The sequence below is a fragment of the Papio anubis genome, unplaced genomic scaffold (genome assembly GCF_008728515.1).
Source record: "Papio anubis isolate 15944 unplaced genomic scaffold, Panubis1.0 scaffold61, whole genome shotgun sequence".
Lineage (NCBI taxonomy): Eukaryota > Metazoa > Chordata > Mammalia > Primates > Cercopithecidae > Papio > Papio anubis.
Genome location: NW_022166321.1, coordinates 104,253 through 125,571, shown reverse-complemented (window position 1 = coordinate 125,571; position 21,319 = coordinate 104,253). Strand labels below are relative to the sequence as shown.

The 21,319-nt window shown below is 42.0% G+C and overlaps 1 protein-coding gene across 1 annotated transcript; it reads right to left on the bottom strand.

Annotated features, from left to right (window-relative positions):
- Window positions 1–18,773: 18,773 nt before the first annotated feature.
- LOC116273374 (putative uncharacterized protein FLJ39060) lies at window positions 18,774–21,085 on the bottom strand. Its single transcript, XM_031662402.1, has 2 exons — window positions 20,283–21,085; window positions 18,774–19,305 (listed from the first exon to the last, which is right to left on the bottom strand). The coding sequence occupies exons 1-2, from the start codon at window positions 20,532–20,534 to the stop codon at window positions 19,186–19,188; spliced, it is 372 nt and encodes a 123-aa protein (XP_031518262.1). The 5' UTR covers window positions 20,535–21,085; the 3' UTR covers window positions 18,774–19,185.
- Between the last annotated feature and the right edge of the window lie 234 nt (window positions 21,086–21,319).

The following is a 21,319-nucleotide window of genomic DNA, read 5'->3' as shown; positions in this document are numbered from 1 at the left end:
TTATGAACATGTCACAGTGCTGCAGAGATTCTGTTTATGGCCAGTTTTGGGGCCAGTTTATGGCCAGATTTTGGGGGGCTTGCTCCCAACACTTCTCCCTCCTGCTGCCGTGTGTAAAAGGATGTGTTTCCTTCCCCTTCTGCTATGATCGCAAGTTCCCTGAGGCCTCCCTAGCCCTCTGGAACTGTGAGTCAATTAAACTTCTTTTCTTATAAATTGCCCAGTCTCAGACAGTTCTTTAAAGCAGCATGAGAATGAACTAATATAAGTATTACTGATAAGTAAGAACTTATTCCTGCCCTTTTGTTATTTGTTTTCTGGTGTTTTTGTGGTCCTTTCTTCCTTCTTTCTTTCTTTCCTGTCTTCCTCAAGTGAGGATGATTTTCACTGGTGATATAGGTCGATTTCTTGATTTTTATCTTTTGTGTGTCCATTGTATACTTTTTTTGGTTTGAGGTTACCATGAGGCTTGCAGTTTCTATCTTGTTACCAATTGTTTTAAGCTGATAGCAACACTGTTTGCATAAATAAGCAAACATGCAAAAAGAAAGCTAATGAAAATGCTATGCCTTAACTTTGTCCCCCTACTTATTAAATTTTTCTTTTTTCTCTATATCTTATTGTACTGTTGATATCTTGAAAAACCATTGTAATTATTATTTTTGATTGGCTCATCATTTAGTCCTTCTACTTAGAAAAAGAGTAGTTTATACACTGCAGTTACAGTGTTATAATATTCTGTGTTTTTCTGTGTATTTACTATTACCAGTGAGTTTTGTATCTTTAGATGATTACTTGTTTCTCATTATTGTCCTTTCCTTCCAGTTGAAGTACCTCTTTTAGCATTTCTTGTAGGACAGGTCTGGTGTTCATGAAATCTCTCAGCTTTTGTTTGTCTGGTAATGTCTTTATTTTTCTTTCATGTTTGAAGGATATTTTTTGCCAGATATACTATTCTAGGGTAAGAGTTTCTTTCCTTCAGCACTTTAAATATGCCACGCAACTCTCTCCTGGCCTGTAAAGTTTCTACTGAAAAGCCAGCTACCAGAGGTATTGGAGTTCCATTATATGTTATTTGTTTCTTGTCTCTTGCTGCTTTTAGAATCCTTTCTTTATCCTTGATCTTTGGGAGTTTGATTATTAAATGCCTCGAACTAGTTTTCTTTGGTTGAAATCTACTTGGTACCCTATAATTTTCTAGTACTTGCATATTGATATCTTCCTCTAGGTTTGGGAAGTTCTCTGTTTTGTTCCCTTTGAATAAACTTTCTACCTCTATCTCTTTCTCTACCTTCTTTTTAAGGCTAATAACTCTTAGCTTTGCTTTTGTGAGGCTATTTTCTAGATCCTTTAGGTGTGTTTCATTGTTTGTTTTTCTCTTCTGTGTATTTTCAAATAGCTTGTCTTCAAGCTTACTAATTCTTTGTTCTGCTTGATAAATTCTGGTGTTAAAAGACGCCGATCTATTCTTCAGTATGCCAATTGCATTATTCAACTCCAGAATTTCTGCTCAATTCATCTTAATTGTTTCAATATCTTTGTTAAGTTTACCCAATAAAATTCTGAATTCCTTCTCAGTGTTATCTTGAATTTCTTTGAGCTTCCTCAAAACAGCTATATTGAATTATCTGTCTGAAAGGTCACATATCTCTGTTTCTCCAGGATTGGTCTCTGGTGCCTTATTTAGTTCACTTGGTGAGGTAATGTTTTCCCTAATGATGTTGATGTTTGTAGATGTTTGTCAGTGTCTGTGCATTGGAAAGGTTTGGTATTTATTGTAGTTTTCGTTGTCTGGGCTTGTTTGTACCTGTCCTTCTTGGTAAGGCTTTCCAACTATTTAAAAGGAGTTGGTGTTGTGATTTAAGCTGTTTCTGCTTTAGGGGGCACCCCAAGCCCATTAATGCTATCGTTCTTGCAGATATGCAGAGGTACCACCCTGATGGTCTAGGACAGATTTTGGGAGAATTCTCTGAAATACCAGGCAGAGACTCTTATTTTCTTCCCTTACTTTCTCCCAAGCAAACGAAGTCTCTCTCTGTGTTCCGAGTCACCTAAAGCCGGTGGTAGACACAAGATGCCCTGTGGCCACCACCACTAGGACTGCACTGGGTCAGATCTGGTGCCTGAACAACACTGAGTTTTGCCCAAGGCCTGATATAACCACTCCCTGGCTACTGCCTATGTTCACTCAAAGCCCTGGGATTCCACAATCAGCAGGTGGCAAAGCCAGCCCGACCTCTGTCCTTTCCTTCAAGGCAGTGAGGTCCCCCAGGCCCCAAGTGGGTCCAGAGGTACCATCCAGGAATTAGGGATTAGAGTCAAAAACCTTAGAGGTCTACCTGGTGTTCTATTGTACTGTGGCTGAGCTGGCAATCAGACCACAAGATGCAGCCCTTCTCACTCTTTCCTCCTCTTTCCAAATGCAGAGGAGCCTCACCCTATAGCCAATACCACCACAGGCCACAGGGAGTGCTGCCAGACTATCACTGATGTTCCTGTAAGGCCCAGGGGCTCCTAAGTCAGCTTGTGGTGAATGTTGCCTGGTCTGGAACTCACCCTTCAGGGCAATGGGCTCCCATTTGCCCCAGGGTAGGTCCAGAAATGTCATCCAAGAGTCAAGTCCTAGAATCAGGAACCCCAAGAGCTTGCTTGGTCCTCAACTCCCCTGTGGCCAAGCTGGTACCTAAGGCAGAAGGAGTTTTGCTCTCTAGCCACCACAGCTAAGAATGTGCTGAGTCTCTCCTGAAGCCAGAAAGTCTCAGAGACTTTCCCAAGGCCCTCAACGTAGCACCTGGGTATCACTTCTGGTTTTTAAGGGCCCAAGCACACTTCAGTTAGCAGGTGATAAATGATGCCAGGACTGGATCCTTCCCTTTAAGACAGTGGGTTCCCTTCTGGCCCAGGGAGTGTCTAGACATGTTGTATGGGAGCTAGTGCCAGGAAGCCAGGAATGGGGGCCTTATGGCTCTGACTGGTACCCTATCCTGCTGTGGCTGAGCTGGTATCCAAGATGTAAGACAAGGTCCTCCCCAGTCTTCCCTCTCCTCTCCTCTCCTCTTTTGGAGCTGCAAGCTGTGCAGCCTGGAGTTCAGGGAGGGTGATGCCAACACTCCCTTAGCCATGCCAGCTAGTGTCTCAGTAGGTCACGTGCCCTCCCAGTCCACTGTCTCTGGGCCCAATTCAGCACTAGGACTCGCCTTAAGAGTTGCAGTTCTAGTGGTCTAGACTGCCTTCCAAGTTTACTTCGAGACTCAGAACATGTTACTCCTCAGTGGCGAGGTTTGTGGGAACTCGAGTTCTGACTGCTAGGATTGGCAATTCCCCTCTGGCTAGGCTGGTTTAAATGCTCCCTTTGTGGGTAGGCATCAGCTGAGTTGATGGTCCTGTTTTCCTTTCTGCTCTAACAGGACAGCATTCAGTTCAATGCCTCACAATTGCTGTGCTCTCCCTCCACCAGGATGCAAAAGTGCTCTCCACACTATACCACTGCTGTTGGGAGGTGTGGGATGGGTTGTGTCAGCAATTCAAGACAGTCCCGTTTACATCTTAAGTGCGTCTTTCAGTGATACAAAATGAAAACCAGGTACTGTGATTTTTGGTTCTCATGAACATATTTTTGTGTGTAGATAAATTGATGTCCTTGTGGAGTAGGGGTTGAGGGGTCGATCAGAGGAGCCTTCTATTCAGCCATCTTGTCCTACCTCCTCCACAGGAAGTCTTCCTTCTTAAAGTCTGAATAATATCCCATTGTGTGTATCACCACATTTTCTTGATCCATTCAGCTGTCAATTGACATTTGCGTTGTTTCCATCACTTGATTATTGTAAATAATGCTGTAGCAAACATAGAGTGCAGATATCCCTTTGAGATCCTGTATTCATTTTTTTTTATATATCTAGAACTGGGATTGCTGGATCATATGGCAATTTTTTGTGGAACCCCATATTGTTTTTGATAATGACTGCATCATGTTATATACCTACCATATTTTAAAAGGGTTTCAATTTCTCTGCAATATTGTCAATACATATTGCCAGTAGTGTTTTTTTGTTATTACAACTATTCTAACAGGCATGAGGTGATATCTCCTTCTGGTTTTGATTTGCATTTTCCTGATGCTTAGTGTTATTGAGCATATTTTCATATACCTGTTGGCCATTTGTTTGTATTCTTTGGAGAAATGTCCATTCAAGTCTTTGCCATTTTTAAATTTTTAATATATGTTTTGCTATTGACTTTTAGAAGTTTCTATAGATATTGGAAATGTATAGAGCACAAGATGTCTTCCCATTAATCTCTGTCTTCTTTAATTTATTTCATCAGTGTTCTGTAATTTTCAGTGTACAGGTCTTAAACTTCTTCAGTTGGCTTTATTCCTAAGTATTTTATTATTTAATTATTTTTGTTACTGTTGTGAATGGGTTGTTTTCTTAACTTCGTTTTTAGATAGTTCATTGTTTGCATGTGGAAATGTGACTAATTTTTATATATTGATTTTATATCCTGCAATTATACCGAATTGGTTTATGAATTCTAATGTTACTTTTGGTTGAGTCTTTATGGTTTTCTTTGTTTATGATGATGTCAAAACATCATCGTTTTACAAACATTGTTTAAACAAAACATGTTTATGATGATGATGATGCTGAAAACAGAGATAATTTTACTTTTTCCTTTCCAATTTGGAAACATTTTATTTCTTTTTTGTATCTCATTGTTCTGGCTAGAACTCTAAGACTTCCAGTACTCTGTTGAATAGAATTGGTGAGAGTGGGCATACTTGCCTAGTACCTGAACTTGGAGGGAAAGATTTTAGGTTTTCCCTATTGATTATAAAGTTTGCTGTGGGATTTTCATACATGGCCTTTATTGTGTTGAGGTAAGATCCTTCTACATCTATCTTGTTGAGAGTTTTAATCATGGATAGATTAATCAAATCAATGTTGAAATTTGCCAAATGCTTTTTGTACATCTATCAAGATAATCATATGGGGTATATTTATGTTCCTTTTGTTAATGTGATGTATCACACTGATTGACTTTAGCACGAAGAATCATTCTTGTATCCCAGAGATAAATCCTACTTGGTTGTGATGTATGTTGCTGTAGAATTCAATTTGTTAATATTTCATTGAGGATTTCTGCATCTATGTTTGTCAGGGGTATTGGTCGGCAGTCGTATTTTCTTTTGGTATCTTTGGTGATCAGGGAGATGCTAACTTTATAAGATGAGTTTGCCAGTATTCCATCTTCTATTTTTTGGAAGAGTTTGAGAAGGATTTTTAGAACTTTTTCTTTGAATGTTTGGTAGAGTTACCCACGAATCCGTCTGCTTCTGGGGTTTTATTTGTTGGGCTATTTTTAATTAATAATGCAATACCCTTTCATTTTTGGTCTGTTCAGGATTTCTACTTCATCATTATTCAGTTTTGGAAGGTTTTATGTTTCTAAGAATGTATCCATTCTAGGTTATCTGATCTGTTGGTGTAGATACATTGATAATCTTCCCTTATGATATTCTTTATTTCTGAGTCATCCATTGAAATGTCTTCTCTTTCATACCTGATTTTATTTATTAGTGGCTTCCAGCTATAGGCTTATCAATTGTGTTAATCTGTTCAAGAAGGAAACTCCTAATTTTGTTGATTTTCTTTACCATTTCTCTATTTGACTTGTTATTTATTTGACGTATTTCTGCTCTAATTTTTATTATTTTTTTATCATTTCCTTTTGTTAACTTTGGACTTAGTTTGTACTTTTTATTCCAGTTCCTTGAAGTGTAAAGTTAAGTTGTTTATTTGTCATTTTTCTTTTTTTTTTTTTTTTGAGACGGAGTCTCGCTCTGTCGCCCAGACTGGAGTGCAGTGGCCAGATCTCAGCTCACTGCAAGCTCCGCCTCCCGGGTTTACGCTATTCTCCTGCCTCAGCCTCCCGAGTAGCTGGGACTACAGGCGCCAGCCACCTCGCCCGGCTAGTTTTTTGTATTTTTTAGTAGAGACGGGGTTTCACCGTGTTAGCCAGGATGGTCTCGATCTCCTGACCTCGTGATCCGCCCGTCTCGGCCTCCCAAAGTGCTAGGATTACAGGCTTGAGCCACCCCGCCCGGCCTATTTGTCATTTTTCTACTTTTTAATGTAGGCATTTATTACTATAAACTTTCCTCTAAGGATTGCTATTGCATTTATTTGCTAAAGACCATGAAGAAAGGCATGTTTAAAGGTCTGAAGGGGATACAAGACATTGAAGGTGGAGATGAGGAAGTGGTGACAACCAGTTTAGACAAGATATCAGAAAAGTTTTGCTGTGAACGGCAGCAAATATATGGAACAGTAAGTGGTGGGGAAGCGTCAACAAGGGAAGGTATTTAGGATAGAGGATGGCAGAATATGCTGATGTTAAGTATCAGTGGAGCAGAAGAAATTGAAGATGCAGAGAAACAATGGTCATCTTCAGAAATAAAACTTTTAAAACAGTGAGAGGTAAAGATGAGATCAACCGAAGAGGCTAGCTTTGCTTAATTAAAAAAAAAAAAAAAACTCACCCCACCAGCCCCACACTTCATGCTATTGGTTAAAGACATGCTGATAACCTGTATCCCCAGGGAGGGCCAAATTGAGAATGAGGGATTGGCAGGGCAGAGATGTCTAGAGAATGAGGAATTGAACTTTGAAGATACTGAGACTCAGACTTAGTAATGGAGGTTAACCTATGCTGACAAATTCAGATTTTGCAAAGTGAATTAGGGATTATTGTGGTTAGGGATTATTATGTGACACTAACCCAAAGTGGTTAGGGATTATTGCGTGACACTCATCGTTTCTTAGCATTTGTGTGAGTATCCCTGTGTGTACATATGTTCATAGGGAGGTGGAGATGTAGACAGATTCCATTGTTGAGACATAAAGAAATCCTACAATGAAGCAGATTAATGAACGGGACTTTCTCCTTTACAGGGTGAGAAAAGGGCAGTGCTCAAAACAGGAAGAAAAGCCATGAACAGGGATTCACCCAAAATGAAATGTCCCTAGAGAACCTTACCTTTTCTCTGAGATGGGTGGTTCTTTGTGGACTCCCGGGGCAATGATATTTAGCCATTGCTCACTAGTGGTTTGTCCCACTATCATTTCATATAGAAACTATTGACCCTTCACTGAAGTCTGTAACTGGCATAGAGTCTACAGTCTTGTAAACAAGTGGTGTTTTTGGGGGACTTAACAAAGCAGTCAAGTGAAGCATTATCTTCCTCACATAACCATTTCCCATTGGCCCTTCTCTAAGGGAGACTGGTCCTAGTCATCCAGACAGAGACCAACACAAAGTGGATCTGGGATTCCCTGAGAGGGGTGTGAAACACAGAGGAGTCACTGGTGGGTGGGTACCCAGGAGTGCATATGAGACAAAGCCCCTGATCAAAAGGAGACTGGACGTCACCTACTGTCCATGGAGGTCAGGAAGATGGGCAGACCTTCATGTGGTTCCTTCTGGTGGAGGGCACAGCTATGGGTGTGGGTTGCTCCATTGCAGTGAAGATGAGGGATATGGTTTGGACCTGTGTCTCTGCCAAAATCTCATGTCCAGTTGTAATCCCCAGTGTTGGAGGTTGGGCCTGATAGGAGGTGATTGGATGATGGGGGTGGTTTCTAATGATTTAGCATCATTTCCCTAGTGCTGTTATCATGATAGAATTCTCATGAGCGCTGGTTGTTTAACAGTGTGTAGCATCTCCTCCTGACTCTCTTCCTTCCGCCCCGCCCATGTGAAGTGCTCCCTCCCCCTATGAAGTGCTTCCTCTTCTTTTGCCTTCCACTAGGATTGCAAGTTTCCTGAGGCCTTGCCAGAAGCCGAGCGGATGCCAAAAATCAGGCTTCCTGTACAGCCTGCAGAGCTGTGAGCCAATTAAACCTTTTTTCTTTATAAATTACCCAGTCTCAGGTATTTCTTTACAGCAATGCAAGAAAGGAATAGTACAATGAAGTTACTTGGATATTTCGGGCCGAGAGTTTCCAGGACATGGGAAACGGCAGCTGGGTCCCAGGAAAGGAGAGTGCAGGTGGACAAAGGGACTTCAGAGACTCGCTGGAATAAATGGAAGGAAGGGAGTGGAAGTTGGGGGTCTATGCCCAGCTTTTGCGTGGTTTTTCTTCACAAATTTATGGTGTGGAATGTGTCATGTCCTGCCTGGAACCCTGTTTGTCCAGCCTCTGATACAGGGAGCCAATACAAAGGAGATAGCTACTCAGGAAAAAGGGATGGGGAAGAGGCCCCTCATTAGTTTGGCTGCTTCCCAAAGCAAGAGACTGTCAGAAACTTCCCTCCTTTGGGTCTCCTCCCAGGCCCTGGTGGAATGGGAGTCTGGCAAGAAGGGGGAGCCCTAGGAACTGGTCCCATGATCTGGCTGAGGTCTCCCAGGCCACAGAGGAGAAAACGGAGGGAGTCTGTTCTGTTCTGTGTGATCTGGCAGGAAGGGTCAGGGAACTTTTCTGGGGCAGCATTTCTGAAATCGGGCTGGAACTATCTGACGTAAAATGGGGATGACTGAAAACCTCCCATATTATGATAGAGGCTAGTGGGTGGGGAACCGGGCAAGTGGATTGGGATAGCAAGAATCCTAGATTCCACGGGCATGGTTTGGAGGTACAATACATTGTTGGTAAGATGGTGGCTAAGGGACAAGGAAGCCTGGATGTAAACCCTTAAGATTGGTATTGGATCCCTCTGCCTTTCCGTTCTCCTCCACCCAGCAGTGAGGGGAGGTCAGGGCAGAACTGAAGTGAATGTTCTTTTCATTTTCTGAATAGGGGCTTGTGTACCTCAGAGGAAGACAGAATGTGCACATTTCTCTGTGTTTCTCTTTGTCTCATTCTTAGTCCCGAGACCGTTAGTCCTAGTTACCATGGGAACCGAAGCTGAGTGTCTGACGCATTCATCGGACTCTGGGAGAAAATTCGAGTTGGTCCCTGATTTCAGTAATTATCCTTTTACTACCTTCACTCTTTTTGCCATATTTAATTGTGATAAAACTATTATAATACCAAATGCTTCCGATCTACATTAATACTTCACTTGCATTTCTTATAGTTTGCTTAGAATTTTAATTCATTAATATCACATGCTATCTTCATTGTGTTTAGAAGGCATAGTGTTTTCCTTTGAACAAAATAGTTTTTCATCAGTAAGTATATTTTCAAAGGAAACTTAATATCACTACCATAAGTGGAAATCCAACATCACTTGTCGTAAATAGAAAGTTACTGTAAAAAACAAACGCAAGTGAGGCAAAATGTATCATTTAGGAAAAATTATTTAACGTGTTTTAAAATTGTCAATGTTTCATTCAAATGATGCACCTGACCTCATTTTGTGTACCATATGGGTATAATTTTGGTAAATTTTATCAATGTGAGGCAGTCTTCTGTAGCCCAATTCCCTCTGGATGTGTGGACAACGTTTAATTGCTGGACCTACAAAACTGGGAATAATGGTGAAGGTAGCATGGTACTGACTTCCCCTGTGGGGGACCTGACTGAATGACGAGATGGCCTTCCCCAGGCATCCCTGGAGTCATTATACCTTTTTAAATGATGAGAACTGGTTTGTGAATGTTTCCCTTGCCAGCTCAGGGTACATGGATTCATTAGTGATCTGGACAGAGGCATTGCTGATTTCCTCTGTAGCTCTCAAACCTTGCACAGTATTTGGGGAAGACAGAGTTCTCAAAAAATGTGTGTCCAATAAGCTTCCTTCTTTGCAAATTCTGTTCCTTCTTCCCGGAATGTCATTCCCACAGCTTTGATAGTTGATAACCTGCAACTCATCCCTTAAACTTGGAGTAAGTGCTGCTGACTCCCTCAGGAAGTTGTTTCTTCCCTCCTCTTTGTTCCTGTAAGAAAGGTAATACTGACTATGATAAGTATCATTGTCTATGAGCCTTATCTCTCCCGCCAGACTCTGAACTTCTCAATGGCAGTGACTAATTCTCATCCATCTTTTCGAAGGCTCTTCAACTTATGTAGCACCTTTGATTATATTGAATAATGTCATGTATGGGTCCCCTTTTTCAAACCAGATTGGGAGTTCCCATGGTAAGAGGAAGCCTGATCATCCATTCTGTATGGCGTGTGATTCTACAGTCATCAGTCCTGCTCCTAGTGCCCCAGCAAGCCCTTCCTTAGCCAAAATGCTGAAGCCTCAGTGAAGCCTCTTCGTTGCCCCAGGTTTCATTTTCTGGACTCAGGGATTTTATTACCCACTATAAAGACTAAATAAGCTTTTCACTGTGTGGAAGAAAGAATAGAAGTTCAATGGCGGCACATTGTTTCTTCGTCATCCTAAGTTCTCTGAAAACTATTTGGGTTCAGAAATATTTTGTGCGCCTCTTATCCAATCCACTTTTGGAGAAAGAGAAATTTCACCTAAAGTTCCGCAAACTCCTTCGAATTCCTTGTGGTAGATGTAAATGGGGAGGGAGACAGGATGGGCAAGAAGGTGAAGGGAGGACCTGGGAGATAAGGAGTGCACAAGATGATATCTGACCCCACTATCCATCCGCCCCGCATTCTACTCCTAGCAGGTGCCTCCGCCCCACCACCACCTGGAGAAGACCGCTTAGAGAAAAGAAAACCTTCCAGACTCAGCCCATTCACATCCCTCTTAGTCTTTGAGGTTCACGAAAGTTAAGTAACTTGCTCAAACTCACTTAAGTCATTCTATGAGACCAATATTACCCAGAAACCAAAGGCAGAAGAGGACATCACAAGGAGAGCATACCACAGAACAATATCTTTTATAAATGTAGGTGAAAATGCCCTCAACAAAACCAAAAGGAGAGATTGGCAGAACAGATTTTTTAAATGCTCCAATTACATGCTGTCTAGAAGAGGTGCGCTTTACTTTCAAAGACATAAATTGCTTAAAATAAAAGCATGGAAAAAGTATAGTGTGGAAACAATCATGAAAAGAGAGTTGGAGTGGCTCTACTAATATTCTCTGAGACAAAAATATATTTCGAGACAACAATTCGATTTAGATACAGAGAAGGACGTTTTATCATGGTAGAGTGCTCAATCCATCAAGAAGATGTAAAGATTGTTATAAAAATATATAGACACATAGCAATAGTGCCCCCACAATACATGAAGCAAAAATGGACACAACTGAAGGGAGAAAGATGCACACAAGATCCCAGCCTTGTAGGATGTGGCTAAATTAGCTCTTAGATGCAAATGTATAGCTATAAACGCCTATATTAAAAAAAAGAGTAGTGCTCTCAAACAATTCTCCTAAATTTTTATGTTAAGATACAGGAGCAAGAAAATTAAACTAACCCCAAACAAGCAGAAGGAAGGAAATAAGGACTGTTAGAGTGATAGAAATAAAAAGAATATAGGAAATAATAGAGAAAATTTAAAAACCCAGCAGTGGGTTCATTAACAAAGATCAATAAAATTGACATGCTTTTGCCAGACTACAAAAGAATAGAAAAGATGCATATTACAAAACTCAAAACTAGAATATAGGATATTAATACAATCTTACAGAAATAAAAAGGTTATGGGAAATACTGTGAACAACAGCATATCAACAAATTAGATAATCTTGTGAAAAGGACAAATGTCCAGAAACACACAAATTACTGAAACTGCCTAAAGGAGAAGTAGAAGATTTGAACTGATTTACAACAAGTAAAGGGATTGAATTACTAACAGATATATTTCCCCAAAGAAAAGTCCAGAGGTAACTGGTGGAATTCTACCAAATATTTAAAGAACACTTAACACCAAGGCTTCACAAGATTGCTCAAGAACAGAAGGGTAACCCTCCCAGCTAGTTTTTTGAGCCCAGCTTTAACCAAACTCCAAAATTAGACAAGGCATCAGAAGGAGATCACCAACATTATCACAGATGAATATCTGTTATGTATACACAAATCTCCTCCACAAATTACACACATACCTAATTCAGCAACACGTGCGCGTGCGAACACACACACACACACACAAAGATTTCACACAAAGACCAAGTGGAACTTGCTCCAGGAATGTAAAGTTGGTTCAACGTACAAAAATCAATCAATATAATATACCACACTAACCAAATAAAAATCCCATATCATCATTTCCATAGACACAGAAAAACTTGTGACAGATCCAAAACCATTTCACAATTAAAAAAATATGAAGAAACTGGAGAAAAAAGGCACTTCTGCAACTCAGTAGACACTATGAAAAACCCGCAATTGCCATCATGATTAATGGTGAAAGGCTGAAAACTTTCACCCTCAACAAGCAACAATGTGTGCTCTCACCATTTCTATTTAACATTGTCCAAGAGCTTCTAGCTAATGCATTTAGGCAAGAAAAAGAGATAGAAGACCTCCAGACTTGAAAGGAATAAGTAAAACTCTCTCTGCTCACAGATGACATTATCATGTACGTAGAAAACGCTAAAGAAGCCAGAAAATAAAATACTATTAGGACGAGTCATTGAGTTTATTCTATATAATATCTATATCAATGTAAAACACACAATTTTATTTCTTTATACTACCAATGAATAATCCAATAAAGGACATTTTAAAAACAATTCCATTTATCATAGCATCCAAAGAAACACAATAGTTAGAAATAAATTTCACAAAAGAAGTGTAAGACTTGTACAGAGAACACTACAAAACCTTATTGAAAGAAATTAAAGGAGACCTAAAGAAATGTGAAGGTGTCCCTTATGCATGGATGGGAAGACTTTGTATCATTAGAATAGCAGCAGTCCACAAGTGGATCTACAGATACAACGTACTCTCTGTTTAAAATCCCACCAGGATTTTCTTGCCATGATTGACAATCCGATTCTAGCATTCTCATGGCAATGCAAGGGACCCAGAAAAGTCAAAACAATCTTGAAAAGGAGCAACGATGGAGGACTCACACGTCTCTATTTCAAAACTTACCGCAAAGCTACAGTAATCAATGTGTTGTGGTACTGGCATAAATTTAGGCATATGTATCAGTGTCATAAAAATGCAAATTTTAGAAATAAACCTCCTATTTTAAGTTCAATTGATTTTCGACAGGTGTCTCAAGGCAACTCAAAGTGAGAAAGAATAGCATTTTCCACAAAGGGTGCTGGGACAAATGGTTATGCCCGTGGGGAAGAATGAAGCGGACCCACCATCTCATGCCATGTCTGAAAATTAATTCAAAGTGAATGACAGACATAAACCTAAGGGGAAAAAACTATGTAACTTTTGGAAAAAAACTTTGGGGGTAATCTTCATGACCTTGAAATTGGAATTGGCTTTGTAGATATGGTACCCATATCACGGGTGAAGAACATGAAACACAGAGGAACTGTACTTCATTAAAATTAAATACTTTTGTGCTTCAAAGCCCACCATCAAGGACAAGGAAGACAACTTATGAGATGAGATGATTGAAAAGACTGGAAAATCATATATCTCATATTTGACTCTATTTGCAATATCTAATAAACACTTACGACTGCCTAATAAAAAAGACACAGCCCAAATAAAAGTGGGCAAAGGATTGTGATAGATGCTTCTCTAAAGAACATATACAAACGGCTAATAAGCTCAAGAAAAGATGCTCAGTGTCATTAGTCATTAGGGAAGTGCAAGTCAAATCCACGTTGTGATACCGCTTCCCACTCACTAAGATGGCTGAAATCAAACAGACAATGACAAATGTTGGCAAGGTTGTGGAGGAACTGGAATCTTAAGACATTTCTCATGGGATTGTAAGATGGTTCAATCACTTTGGGAGAGGGTGCAGCAGTTCCTCCAAAAGTTAGAGTTCCTTTAGGACCCAGCAAGTCCACTCTAGGTATTCACCCAGGAGATTTGAAAAAGTAACTCAGGTAAAATCCTGTACAAGAGTGTCCATACCAGCCTCATCCATAAAAGCCAAAAAGTGAAAGAATCTAAATGTCCATCAACAGTTGAATGAGTAACCATTATATGGTAGTTAATCAAATGTACGAGCCACAACATTGATTAATCTGGAAAACATAGTGCTTACTGAAAAAAGCCAGTCAAAAAGGTCATGTATTGTATGATCTGATTTATGAGAAACATTCACTACATGCAAAATCAGAGAGCTAGAAGATAGATCAGAGGGTACCAGTGGTTTGAAGAAGAGGGGAGATTAAGTCACTTAAATACATACAGTGTGTTTTTTTAAATAAAACAGTTTTTAAATTACATGGTTGTGATAGTTGCACAACTTTCTGTTTTCTAAATTTTATTTTATTGTACTAAGAACATGTAACATGAGATCCGCCCTCACTAAAATTTTAAGTGCAGAATGCCATATTGTTAACCATAGGCACAGGCTTGTACAGGAGATCTCAAGAATGTATTCCCCTTGCACAATGGAAACTTCATACCCATAGAACAGCAACTCCCTGTTTCCCCCTCCCTCAAGGTTCAAGCAGCCGACATTGCACTCTGGTTTTTAAGATTGTCTATTTTAGACAGCTGAAATATTTAGAACCCACATTATTTGTATGTGATGGCAGGAATTCCTTCTTCATGGAGGCTGAGTAATGTGCCATTTTATGTATATACCACATTTTTAATATGCATTCATCTGTCAATGAACATTTAGGTTGTTTCCATATTGTTTTAAAATTTTGACTGTTAGATGCAATGCTTCAATAAAGGTGGGAGTGCATATATTCCCTTCAAGGTCCTGATTTCAATTCTTTTGGTTATATACCCAAAAGTGGGATTGCCAGATCATATGGTCATTCTATTTTTAATTTTCTGAGGAACCACTATGGTGTATTCCATAGTGGCTGCACCATTTTACATGCCTACCCCAGTGTGCCCGTGTTGGAATTTTTACACATCTTCTCCAAAACAACACTTGTTGTTCTTTCTTTCTTTCTTTCTTTCTTTCTTTCTTTCTTTCTTTCTTTCTTTCTTTCTTTCTTTCTTTCTTTCTTTTTTTCTTTCTTTCTTTCTTTCTTTCTTTCTTTCTTTCTCTTTCTTTCTTTCTGTCTGTCTTTCGTTCGTTTGTTCTTTCTTTCTCTTTGTTTCTTTCTTTCTCTTTCTTTCTTTCTTTCCTTCTTTCTTTCTCTTTCTTTCTGTCTGTCTTTCGTTTGTTTGTTCTTTCTTTCTTTCTCTTTCTTTCTTTCTTTATTTCTCTTTCTTTCTTTCTGTCTGTCTTTCGTTCATTTGTTCTTTCTTTCTCTTTCTTTCGTTTCTTTCTTTCTTTCTCTTTCTTTCTTTCTTTCTTTCTTTCTTTCTTTCTTTCTTTCTTTCTTCCTTCCTTCCTTCCTTCCTTCCTTTCTTCTTTCTTTCTTTTCTTTCTTTCTTTCTCTCCTTTTTTTCTTTTTCTTTCTTGTTTTGATAATAGCTATCTTTCAAAGTGTGAGGTGGTAGCTCATTATGGTCTGTATTTGCATTTCTCTGATGAGTAGTGATGTTGAGCACTTTTTCATACACTGTTGGGCATGTGCATGTCCTCTTTGGAGAAACGTCTATTCAAGTCTTTTGCCCATTCTTTAGTCAGTTTGTTGTCTTCTTTTTTGGTATTGAGTTGTAGGAGTTCCTTGTATAGCGTGGATATTAATCCTTTATCACATATATCCTTTACAAATATCTTTTCCAATAAATCTCCTAGAAGAGAACATAGGTGAAAAGTTCCATGGCATTTGACTTGGAAATGACTTCTCGAATATGACAAAAAGCACAAGCAGCAAAAAGCCACATTAGATAGGTGAGACTATGCCGAACCAAAAACCTATGGCGAACCAAATGAAACAATCAACATGGTGAAAAGGCCACCTACAGAATGGGAGTTGCTCAACTTTTTGAATATACTAACAAACACTGCACTGTACTCTTTTAAAGGGTGAGCTTTGTGGTATCTGAATTATATCTCAATAAAGCTGTTTCTTTTAACGAAGGAGGAAAGAATCGCTGAAGGAATTCAAAATGTTCATAACTTATTCCTAAGTTAACATACGTGCTAATATATTAGGATACAAGTTGGAGGGATATTTTTGAATTATTACAAAATGAAACCTATACGAAGACTTCCAGAAGGCTGAAAAATTAAATGTGGTAGGAGGCTTCCAAAGCGGCCTCTCTGGCAGAGTAGCAAGGTTCCAAGAACCATGTCAAGACAAAGCTATTTCTCAGGCATGACCTTCGTGATTGTTTTTATGTCTCAGACTCCCAGGAATCCTACCTGCTTTCCAATCCTGGTTATGCAGCCCTCTTGCTGACTCCATGTGCAACCTGGTATTCTTGCAGCCGGTTTTTTCTTTTGGTTGAGCAATCGTGAGTGTTTTTCTGTTGTTTCTAACCAAACATACTGATGGATACAGGAGGTGGCAGATGTAGGTGTTATTTACGTCTATAAAGTGAAAGGAAATTTCTTAGAGAAAAAATGTAGAAAAGGAGGAAACAAGGCCACAATCTGGAGCATATCAACAAGTAGAGGAGTTTAGAAGAAGAGGAGACAGGAAATAACTCAAAGAATAGGATCTATCCTGGAAGGAAGATCACCAGAAGAGGATGGTTTCATGGAATCCACAAGATTTCAAGAGATCGATAGTGGCCAGCACGTTCAATGCTACTAAGAGGGCAAGCCAGGTCAGAGGGATGATCATTGGATTTGACATCGTGTAAGTTACTAAAGAGCATGAAAAACAAAAAAAGCATATTGGAGGACAGAAGGCCATGCAAGACATCGGAGGTGGAGATGAGGAAGTGGTGACAACCTGTTCAGACAACTTACCAGAAAAGTTTTGCTGTGAAAGGCAGCAGGTATGTAGGAGAACAGCTGGTAGGGAAGTGTTGCCAAGGGAAGGTATTTGTTTAAAATGGAGGACAGTGGAGCATAGTTATACGCTGATGGGAATAACCGCTGGAGCAGGAGAATGTGAAGATGCAGAGAGACAGTGGACATCTGCAGGAATACAAACTGTGAAACAGTGAGGGGTAAAGATAGGATCAACCAGAGAGGCTGACTTTGTTGAAAATATGAGCCACCAGCCCCATGCGTCATGCTCTCAGTTAAAGCCATACTGATAACCTCCATCCCCGGGGATGGCCAAACTGAGAATGAGGGATTGGCAGGGCAGACATGTCCAGAGGATGAGAAAATGAAGTTTGAAGTCCACAGGATCCAGGCTGAGTAACGAAGGTTAATGTAAACTGGCAAATTCAAATTTTGAGAAATGTATCGGTCAGAGATATTTTTAATTTTTTAAATTTAATTTTATTTTTTTCTGCAGATGGGGTCTCGCTGTGATGCCCAAGCTGGTCTTGAACTCATGGCTTCAAAGTGTAGCCTCCCAAAGCTCTATGCAGTGGTGCTGTCATAACTCACTGCAGCCTCAAACTCCTGGGCTCAAGTGATCCTCCCGCGTGAGTCTCCCGAGTAGCTGGGACCACAGATACGTGCCACCATATAAGGCTAATTTTTTCGATTTTTATAATTTTAGAGATGAGGTCTCGCTACATAGACCAGGCTCGTGTCCAACTCCTGGCCTCAAACAATCCTCCTGCCTCAGTGTCTTGCATAGCTGGGGTTATAGGTGTGAGCCACTGCACAGAGCTAGGTGAGGGATTATGTGACACTCATAGCTCCTTAGTGTTTGGGGATTGTCTCTGGCTGTTCATGTGTTCACAGTGAGGTGGAGAGATAGACAGATCCCATTACTGAGAAATAAAGAAATCCCTACAATGAAGCAGATTAATGGAGGGGACTTCCTCCTTTCCAGGGAGAGAAAAGGGCAGTGCTCAAAACCGGAAGAAAAGCCATGAACAGGAATTCACCGGAAATGGAATGTCCTCAGAAGATCTTATCTTTTCCGTGGGAGGCAGGGGGTGGGTGATTCTTTCTGGATTCTAGCAGCATGGATACTTAGCCATCGCTCGCTAGTAGTTTGTTCCACTGTCATTTCATGTAGTCACTATTGATCCTTCACTGAAGTCTGTAACTGGCATAGCGTCTACAGTCCTGTGAGTGGTGTTTTTGGGGATTTAAGGAGCAGAGCAGTCAAGCGAAGCGTTGCCTTCCTGGCATTGCCATTCCCCATTGGTCCTTCTCCAAGGGAAACTGGTCGTGGTCATCCAGACAGAGACCAGCAGCCGAGTGGATCTGAGATCCCCTGAGAGGGGTGTGAAACACAGGGGAGTCACTGGCAGGTGAGCACTCAGGAGTGCATATGAGACAAACCCCCTGACCCAGAGGAGACTGGATGTCGCGCAACATCCGTGGAGGTTGGGAAGATGGGCAGGACTTCATGTGGTTCCTTCTGGCGTAGGGCATGGCTGTGGGTGTGGGTTGCACCATTGCAGTGAAGTGGAGTTTATTTAGATATTTTGGACTGAGGGGTTCCAGGACATGGGAAATGGAGGGCGGCTGGGTCCCAGGAGAGGAGAGTGCAGCTGGACAAAGGGACTTCTGAGACTCGCTGGAATAGACGGAAAGAAGAGAGGGGAAGTTGGGGGCATTTGCCCAGCTTTTGAGTTGTTGTTTATCACAAATTTATAGTGTGGGACGTCTCATGTCTTGCCTGGCACCCTGTTTGTCCAGCCTCTGGTAAGGGGAGCCAATACACAGGAGGTGGTGGGCTTCTCAGGAAGAGGGGCAGGGAAGGGGCCTCTCATTAGTTGAGCTGCTTCCAGAAGTGGGAGACTACCCAAGGCTCGGCGGAACAGGAGTGTGGCAGGAAGGGGGAGTCCTAGGAACTGGTCCCATGGTCTGGGCGGAGGTCTCCCAGGCCACAGAGGAGAAGAGGGAGGAGGTGTGTCCTATGTGACTCTGGCAGGAAGGATCAGGGAGCCCTTCTGAGACAGCGCTTCTGAAATCGGGCTGGCTGGAACTTTCTGTCAGAAAATCGGAATGACTGAAAAAACTCCCCTACTATGATAGAGGCTAGAGGGTGGGAAAGAGGAAAGTGAGTTGGGGTAGCGGGAATTCTAGGTTCCACAGGCATGGTTTACAGGTACAATACGTTGTTGGTAACATGATGGCTCGGGGACAAACAAGCCTGTCTCCAAGCCGTGCAGGTGCATTGACAGGATGTAGAAATTCTGGATTCATGTCGGCCCGTCTGCATTTCTGCCCTCCTCCACCCAGCATTGAGGGGAGGGCAGGGTAGAACTAAAGCGAATGTTGTTTTCAATCCCTGAATAGGGGCTTGCGTACCTCAGAGGAAGACAGAACACGCACATTTCTCTGCGTTTGTCTTTGTCTCATCCTTAGTCTCTAGACCATTAGCCCCTGTTGCCATGGGAACTGAAGCTGAGTGTCTGATGCGTTCATTGGGCTGTGGGAGAAAAGCAGAGTTGGTCCTTGAAATAAAGGCCCCTGGGAGAGGGGATTCTAGCAAGGCAGTCACATCGAAAGAATTCACAATTCCCACAGAGGTATTGATCCCTGCGATTATTAGTACACACACACACACCCCCACACACACACTCCCACCCCATACACACACACACAGGCTTCATCCTGAACAGAGATGATGTACGGTGCATCACACTGGCTGGCCCGTAGGGTTCTTGTGGGAGAGGCCAGGTCTCTGCCACCATGAAAGGGGTTGCAACTGACACAGTCAGGGAGGGATCCCAGGAAGGGAAGTGATTCCCTTAAATTTGCTTGTTGAAACAGGCAGGGTAAAGGAGGATCCGGTGCAGAGCTTGGATTCATCAGAGGTGGCTGTTGATGTGACCAGTCGCCCTGTTTGGGTGGGAAGGCCCCGAATGACACATGCAGCCAGGCAAGAGCGGTCCCGTGCACCCTTTGCTCTTGGCTTATCCAGCTCCTCCCTCTGAGGTAGTCCTACAGGGAGCCCCAAATTGACCTGGGATGGGGATCCCCTCTTTCCAGAGGCACAGTAGAGTTCTCAACACTGGCAGTTTTCTCCTCCTTACCCTTTCTCCCTCACTGCCCCTTCATCTTGCCCCCCGCTCATCAATCACCCTTTGGTAAAGGACCTCTCCCCTTGTTCCTCTCTCTTTACTCCCTCATCCATTCCTCTACACTCCTTTCCTCTTTCCTCTCTCTTCCTACCTCACTTCAGCCTCCGTCATCACCCCTCATCTCCCCTCTCTGCTCTCTCGCCTCCATGCCTTGTCTTTCCCTTTGTCCTCCCTCCGAGTTCCCATATCCCTCACTGCCCTTTCTCTCCCTCTTTCCTTTCGCATGTTGTCCTCCCTGGTTTTCCCCTCCTTTTGCTTTTTTCTTCTCTCTACGCCGTTCCTTCCCCTCACCCTCCCCACCCTCCCTTCCCCTGATACTTACCCAGTGACTAATCCTTAGTTCCTTAAGTGGCACTGGGCGTAACGTGGGCCCTATGTGTTTAGCTTTCAGCCTCGGAGGGCAGTACATCCTAAAGTGAATCACCAACTTAATTATTCCTCTGCAAATTACCATCAGTGATATGAGATTCAACGACGAGGAGCTGTGAGAGTGCACAGGAAGGGAGTTCATTTCTGGGGTGGGCTCAGTGAAGAAAATGTCATTGATGATAGTCTCTGTTCTGCCATCCACCATCCTCTGCTTGCCTCTTTCTGTCACTGCCTTCCCTTTTATGTTGGGGACAACTCTCCTCTTCTATCTTTTGCAGCAGGGTGGGACTCCTCTCATGGTGTCCTGCCCTCCACACCCCAAAGTGTGAGTTCTCATGAAGTCCAACCGAATGCCCATTCCCTGCAACCGGAGCACCCAACAGGCCAAAGAGCACGAGGGGTAGTTTCAACTCGCCCGGGGGCCCTTGTTCTTGCTCCCAGGTTCCCCAGGGCACCTTTGGTCATGTACTTCACTCACCTCTTCTCTTTTTCACCTTCACTTCTCCCTTCTCTTCCCCCTCCCTCTTTCCTGGCTGCATCCTTCTTTCTTAAGGCTTTACCCCATAAAGACAAAGAAACTGGCTGAGGAGACAAAAGAAAGAAAGTAGCAGAAGATGGTAAGGAAACAGGTGAGTGACATCTGACTTAGCTGATTAAGAGAGCTTGATCTTTTTGGAGGGTGTGGCGGGTGCTTGCTCTGTCGCCCAGGCTGGAGTGCAGTGGTACGATCATAGCTCCCTGTAGCCTCGAACTGCTGAGCTCAAGGGATCCTCCAGCCTCAGCCTCCAGAGTAGCTGGGACTACATGTTAATTTTTTTTTTTTTTTTATGTTTTGCTTTTTTAGAGACAGAGTCTCACTTGTGTTGCCAAGAGAGCTTGAGCATCAACTGGCAGTGAGGACAGCCGGAAAGCAACCGACTTACCCCTCTCACCAGACCTTCCAACTGTCTGCCACACTGGCATTGCCGTGTATCCCTACATCTTGTTGGT